Source organism: Asparagus officinalis, chromosome 3 (assembly GCF_001876935.1).
Source record: "Asparagus officinalis chromosome 3, Aspof.V1, whole genome shotgun sequence".
NCBI lineage: Eukaryota > Viridiplantae > Streptophyta > Magnoliopsida > Asparagales > Asparagaceae > Asparagus > Asparagus officinalis.
Genome location: NC_033796.1, coordinates 26,994,680 through 27,002,431, shown reverse-complemented (window position 1 = coordinate 27,002,431; position 7,752 = coordinate 26,994,680). Strand labels below are relative to the sequence as shown.

The window sequence follows — 7,752 nt, the reverse complement described above, 5'->3', positions numbered from 1 at the left end:
ATCATAAAATTATCTATTTTTTAAGATTTTAATAAAACTATTTTCTTATCAAAGGAATGGCAATTGGGGCAACATATGCAAGGCGTCAAAATACAAAAGGCCTTATCTACAAAATACACTTTCCTCCTTGGAAAATGAGTACCGAGCTGTGTGTCCTTTCCTTCATCGCATACTTTTCTTCTCAAACTCGAACTCTCCTAAAACAAGGAAAAACTCGACGAAATCCGATATCTCAAGACTCTCTCTCTCTCTCTCTCTCTATCGGGTAACAATGAAGTACCCTCTTCTTCTCAAATTCCTCTCTCTCCCTCTCCTCTTCCTCTTCATCTTCACTCTCTCTAACTTCCCTCTCAAAACCCCCTTTCGCCCCTCGGACCTCCTCCCTCTTTTGCCGAGAGAAGTCTCATGGCCGATCCTCAGAAGCCTCAACAGCGCCGTCGATCTTTTACCTACCTTTGTCGGCGCTGCGTCGTCCCCTAACTCGATTCTCGAGTGGAAAGGCGCTTGCTTTTATAAGAACCAGGCCTGGATGGAGTTTCATAATAAGAGTGGGTCCCAATTTGGAGGCGGAACTCTTCACATCAAGGTTTGATGGGTTTTAATCCGTGTTTTTCTCGAGTGTTTTGGTGGGATTGGAGAATTGGGTTTGTTCCGTTCGTGGAGAATTAGGTACTTTTGAGTGCAAATTGTGAGATTTGGGCACTAATATTTGGGTTCTGGGGCTTTATACTTGTGTTGATACTTGTGTCATTATTTGCTAAGTCACTGATTGACAGTGTGAAGTTTACCTGGCAACGGCTTATTTGGGCAAAATGAAGTTAAGTGTAAGACAAATTCCCAGCTTGAATGCGGAAAGGTGACCGCTTTTACGAGAATGAGGCCTGCTTGGATTAGTTAGCTAGGTTGTCGATTTGGGTGTCAATTACTTTGCAATTGGTATTCTTCTGTTGATGATTAAGCATTTTTCGTTGGGCATATGAATCGGATTTATCCTGTTAAATTGGGTTGTCGGGTTTAGTTAGCCATCAAGGACTATTGCTGAGTTACTTAAGCAATTGTTATTTTGGCCTTGAAGGAGTTTAACATAAGAATAGAGCTTAACCTGGATATGTAACTTCATATGATGTCATAGAAGTTTAGAAAATGAATATTGTACGAAGTTCTTGGTCTTTGGTGTTGAGCTGTCATCAAGTTGCTGATTTTGTTAGGAATGTTGGATCTTTTTTGTTGATTTGGAGAATTAGCTTTGTGGATTGGTGTGAATAGGTGATTCATTATGTGGTTCTATACCCTTTCTAAATTCTTGGGTGATACTTATTTGCATACCGGTTTTGTCAGTGTGAAAATATACCTGCTTGTTTGGAATTTGGGAGTTTGGATGTCATGGTATGAGTAACTAGCTTTTCTTTTGTACAAGTAAATTTGTACAGAGTGCAGTTTTGGTGCTATAATGATTGGCTATGAGGAAGTTGATAAAAAGGTTACAAGAATTAGTTGAATATCCAGATTTTGCTCAGTTTCCTTCCTTATAGTTGATTGCCCTGTTGTATTGGGCACTGGGTTTGTTTTGGGCCTGAATCACACCCAGTTGGTAATCTTTTCTTGTGGCTAGTACTTACTAAAATTTTGGTTCAGATTAACTGAAATAACACTGTAGTAATTCATGCGGGACTCCACGCTGTGTTCTGAAATTCTGTTTTATTACATTAAATTTTTCGTGGTCATTTTATTAATTAATTTTTTTAATATCAAAGTAAAAGATGAGAGGCAAAACTGCCATCTACAATGCAGGACCCTGATTAATATCTTTGCTACTTTTTGATGAAGAGCAACCATCAAACACATCAGAACCTTATTAGACTCAACTATTTTAAAATATTTTCAGTGAGTCCTAGGATTTATTCTCAAATAAGTTGCACGGGTACGAGTATGGGTACATGTGCGGATATGTATGTGGGTATGGGACACGACAAATTTGTTAAAATGTAGAGTACTCATGGGATATATTTATAGTTCTGAGCTATATCTGTAAACAAACCTTTTAAATCGTAGCTCTTAAGGCTGAAACAAACTCGACCCTTATACAACAAGTTACAAAAATGGATTTGAAGTCTATGATATATATCCAAGAAGTGTATGACTAGTGTTTTAAATAAAAAATGCATTGTATAATTGAAAACTGGTCTAAATAAACATATGCATATATTTAAGGAGTGTCCAGGAAGTGTTGGGTATGGGCACGGGGACACGTATTGGGTACGGGTACGGTTCCATTTTAGAAGCACCCAGGGAACATAGATTCTCAACAATCAATCCTTGGAATAAATGAAAGAAGGTCCATCCCTGAATGCCCTGCATGATGTTTAAGAGCCACCTGTAAGTGCTTTTCCTTTCAACTCCATCTGCATACATCCTTACTTTACTGATTATTCCCCCCCTTGGTAAGCCATATGGTTTTCAGAGGAATGTTTTATATTTTAATCCCATAACTACGATCTAACTGACTACTTGCATGGAATGAATATGATAGCTAGTAAGTGATTTTTGATACTCTGAACGAATCAAGGGAGGGACTCTGAAGGATTCTTCCCTCAAGAAGCTGTATGGCTTTGACTTCCACTTTCCAATATAACAAAAGTAATATCCCTGTGCAAAAAGTAGGCCCAAGTAGTTTTCGAGACTCAATGTTCTGGAAAATGTATGACAATGCCCTTTTGTGTGATTTGACAAGGTATCCAAAACTAGGCCCAAGTAGTTTTGCAATCTCGTTCTAATTGTTCTGCAAAAATAATGACTGACACTTCCCCAAAAACTTTTGATATGATGCTTAGTTAAATAAAATCGAGTAACTCGGACTTTCATCTCTTCTTCTTGCACCATAGACCCCTATTTCATTCAAGCCTAAGATCTAAGTCAATATTTTAATTATTTTTCTATTTAAACATGAAAAACTAAAAGGAACCTTCAAAAGTGATATCTCTAGGTTCTGCGCTGGCAACACTTAGCCTTTGTTATCCTGTGGCGAACTGAAATCAAATGGTTGACACCCACAACATATTTGTCGTGATCTTTGATGCTTTATCTGTAGTTCTTAGTGGAAAATGTTATTATTGAGCTATTTTTTGCTGCTGGGTGATGAAATTATTCATGTAATCAAGCCTCCCCTCTCCTTTCTTTTCAGACAAGCAAAGCTCATAGTTGGACATGTATGGATCTTTATGTCTTTGCAACTCCATATCGGGTTACATGGGATTACTACTTTTTGGGGAGAGAGCATACCCTTGAAATTAAGGAATGGGAAGGAAAACAAGAGTATGAATATGTAAGTTGCCACTACCATTTATTTAAATTAAAGTAGTGCAATCTATTTGTAGAAGACTTCTACTTTTTCCTGGTTCTCATCAAGTTTGTGTTTAATTCTATATAAAATTAGGTGAAGAACAATGGACTGTCAATTTTCCTTATGCAATCAGGGATGATAGGGACTCTTCGAGCTCTATGGGATGTATTTCCCTTATTCACAAATACTGGATGGGGCGAGAATTCAAACCTAGCTTTCCTCAAGAAGCATATGGGAGCTTCATTTGAAGAAAGGCCAAAACCGTGGTTTACAAATATCACTGTTGATGATATCCACTCCGGGGATTTCTTAGCTATATCAAAAATTCGCGGGAGATGGGGTGGCTTTGAGACCTTAGAAAAGTGGGTAACTGGTGCTTTTGCTGGGCATACTGCTGTTTGCCTTAAGGATTCAGAAGGAAAGCTTTGGGTTGGAGAGTCTGGACATGAAAATGAGGAGGTTAGTCCCATGATTTCTTCTCATTCAAGCGCATGTGTTGCTCTAAATGACCCACATAACTGGATCTATGTTTAGAAATGTTCTTTGTAAAAGATAGTTGCATATGAGCAGTGTTTTATCTGGAGCAGTAATCTTATTTCCAATCTCTTAAATGCGTTGTCAGGTATATGTTCTAATTATGAAATTTTCTCCTTTTCAATGAAAAGGAGATACTTTCTCTGCTATTGGATGTGATACTATTGGATTTTGGGGTACAAAATATGGACTGTATTGACCCTTTTTTTTGGCAGCATGTTGTCATGGCCCCTGTTTAATTTTTGTCCATGGAATCGCAGATCCAATGGTTAGAATATTAATATATATGTGTATTCATGAATGTGTGTGCATGTGTGTATATATGTGTGTCCGATTTTTTAGTTACCCAGTGTTCAAGGCTCAAGTTAATTTGGGTATTTGTGAGTGGTTACCCTGAGCAACTAGTTTCTCCTGGGAATTTCTGATGTGGTTTTATGATTGCATCGTAGTTTTTGATATCACGAAAAGATGCTAAACTTATTTTTTGCATGAAATGTAAATTTTATAACCTTTTCCTTCTTTTAGGAGGATGTATTTTTCCATTTATATTTTTTTAAAGTTTATCAATCATAGATATATATCATTCTACAGACGTCTTACAATTTTTTTGCGTGAATGTTGTCACTTTCCTCTTTCTTTTGCTTTTGTAGGGTGAAGACATTATTGCTGTGTTGCCATGGGACGAGTGGTGGGAGTTTGAGCTGAATAAAGATGACTCAAATCCTCAAATTGCATTGCTTCCTCTACATCCAGATATTCGAGCTAAATTCAATTCAACTGCTGCTTGGGAGTATGCCAGAAGCATGTCAGGAAAGCCTTATGGTTATCATAATATGATTTTTAGTTGGATAGATACCATAAGTGGAAACTATCCGCCACCATTGGACGCACATTTGGTATTACACTCCTTATGTTAATTTCCCTATTCTTCACCTTTTTTTCATTTTATTGAAGACAATAATTATTTGTTCAGGATGTTCAAAGTTTTAATCTCCATGATTCCCCAGGATTGTTGTTCCGTTTGGTTGTTTGACGTAGAAAACAATGTTGTTCCCTATATAAAATCATCCTTAATCTTCGCCTAAGAGTCACATAGCCTAAGGTTGTTTGGAGGTTTATTTACTATTTAACAACGATCGAGCAAGAACCTATGCTATTTATCTTTTAGACATTAGGACTTGAATGTCATTTGGTGATTTACTGGGTTTAATTGACACTAGAAGGATCATATCTTTATGTAGCTAATTGCTAAGCACCTCTGTGTAAACTATTTCTAGTCAAAATAGATATAATTGTTAGGTTATCTTGCAGGTTGCTTCTGTTATGACTATGTGGAGCAAAATGCAGCCAGCCTATGCTGCTAACATGTGGAATGAAGCATTGAACAAGCGTCTTGATACCAAGGTCTAACACCCCCCCTCGTTTCAATTGTTTTGTACATGTTGTTAAAGGTAATTTTCTCTCTAAAGGAGATGTATAATTCTGTTAAATAAATCAAAACATGTAAACGAATAATAAGCATGGGGGTGAAGTTTAGCGCTTGGTCAAAAGCAAGCTACCTTTGCAGTTTTAAATTTCAAGCCACTTGTGTAATTGTGCAAGCTAATATTTAATCCTAAGCATCCAAATAAACTAGTCATGCTAATATTTGATTGAGCTGTACTGATAAATTGCAGGCAACATTTCATGAATAAACTTGTCTTTAATTGCTTAAAAGCATGCCTGATTAGAGCCTTACCCTTAGTGGATCCTGTATCCTCACAATGTCATAATTTGAATGAATAAATAGACAACTTTATACCACATTTGATCTCGCTTTCTTCATATCTGAATATCAAGTCCATTTGTGATGTTTTCTTTTGGGCCTATGCTTAAGAACCAAGTCTATTTCATAACCAGTTTGACAAGTTCTTCTTCCTCTCTCTCGCAGGGCCTTGACCTTCCAGAAATAATAGTTGAATCAGAACGACGTGGCATTTCTTTTGAAAAGCTGCTGACAATTCCTGAAAGGGATGATTGGATTTATACTGATGGGAAATCAACTTCTTGTGTTGCTTTTATTCTTGAAATGTACAAGCATGCAGGGCTTTTTGATCCGATTGCTAACTCTATACAAGTAACAGAATTCACTGTAAGTTCATGTGAAGTTTTCTGGTCTAATAAAACGTAAAATCACTTATTTAATCTATGTTTTCAAAGATCCAAGGAGAAGAAATATTAGTTTTGCTTGAAGATAGCGAGGAAAAGAAAGGAAGTGAGATGAGACATTGTTTCCAATTTTCCTTTTCTTTTTCTTCTGGTTAGAATAAGACATATTTTCTGGTTGCTGAGTTTCTTTCGCATATGAAGGCAGCAGAAGAGAAACTAATCTCTTCTTATTTATTTTCCTTTGTCTTGCCTGTTTTCTTTCTGCTGTTCTTTTATGTCAAAGAACAGAGATTAAAATTACTGAATCAATCTAAATAGCTGAACAAGAAACAGAATTCTATAGCAGCTCATTTCATTACAGATGAACGAAGTTTCATTCAGTATTTTACTATAATTGTATGCTAGCAGGCATTTGCCGGCTCTTGAAACCTATAATTGTATGCTTGCAGGCATTTCACTTTGTATTTGCCATTTTTCAGAGACCCTCCTAAACTTTATAAATCAGAGAAAACTACCAAGTTATTTTTTCACTAAAATATCATAACTGATTACAATTAGTTTAAGCTGTCATGTGCTTCATTTGTGACCTATTTTGAACAATTTTACCTCTATAGACTTTATAGTTGCTGCATTATCCTATTCCCTTCCTCTATTTTCAAGGGTACTTTGAACCTTTTACCCTTCATGTTAATGCTGTTACTTACAATATCCGATGGTTCATGATACTACTCTGATATTTTGAAAGTTCATATTAGCTAGCTTTTTACTGGTATTTGCTTTTGACATGCAGATAAAAGACGCCTATACCCTCAAGTTCTTTGAAGACGACCCAGGCCATTTGCCAGAATGGTGCAACAAAGACGATAATGTGAAGCTCCCTTTCTGTCAGATCAAGGGGAAGTATCGAATGGAATTGCCTGAGTACAACTCTATGATACCCTACCCGCATATGAATGAGCATTGCCCTTCTCTGCCTCCGAATTATATCAGATCCCGTAATTGCTGAAGTTCTTATAATTATACCTGTATTTTAGGGGCCTCTGCTTCCCCTATTGGTTGCTGGAAACATCATGGAGAACGCAAATATTGTACATAGAAAAAGAAATTACTAATCGCCAACTCGTAAAGAATATTGGTCTGTAATGTAAGGACCTACTACGGTAATGTAGGGGGTATTGACCTGAAGGCTGTTGCTGATAATTGCACAAAAGACTCCTCATGAATTGCCCAAGAGACTTTTTATGAATTCTGATTCAGCTCTCATTTCTGAACTTGGGTTCCTTCAGAGCACAACGAGTTCTCACTAAGGATTCCAGAATCCTTCTCAGGTTTAGTAAATTTGTAAATTATCGATGTCCGTCACGGCGCCCAACCGCATCTTGTTTTACCATAGCTGTGGTCTTATTGCTTGTGTGCTTGGGGTTATATGTGATGCCCGTGAGTAAGTTAGCTTTCTTTTTAGCGTAAAACTCAACTATCGTCATCAGTAGCTTAGATCATACTATAAGTTAATTTCCTGGTTGAAAAAAAAATGGAGCACGTAGATGATGGCATAAAGCATAATCTTTTTAACTGTACAACTATTTCTTCTTGTTTTTTAAACATATAAAATAATTGCAATAATTAAAATCGGAGGAAAGAGGGAAGGAAAATAACATTAAAAAAAAAACCATTATTGACTATTTTCAAATGCGGATAAAGGTAAACGGCTATAACCAATTGTAGCTTGA

At 36.7% G+C, this 7,752-nt stretch overlaps 1 protein-coding gene across 1 annotated transcript; it reads left to right on the top strand.

The window, feature by feature from the left end:
• Positions 160-7,285, top strand: LOC109833529. Its single transcript, XM_020401240.1, has 7 exons — positions 160-586; positions 3,182-3,322; positions 3,434-3,799; positions 4,525-4,770; positions 5,186-5,278; positions 5,805-6,005; positions 6,813-7,285. The coding sequence occupies exons 1-7, from the start codon at positions 272-274 to the stop codon at positions 7,026-7,028; spliced, it is 1,578 nt and encodes a 525-aa protein (XP_020256829.1). The 5' UTR covers positions 160-271; the 3' UTR covers positions 7,029-7,285.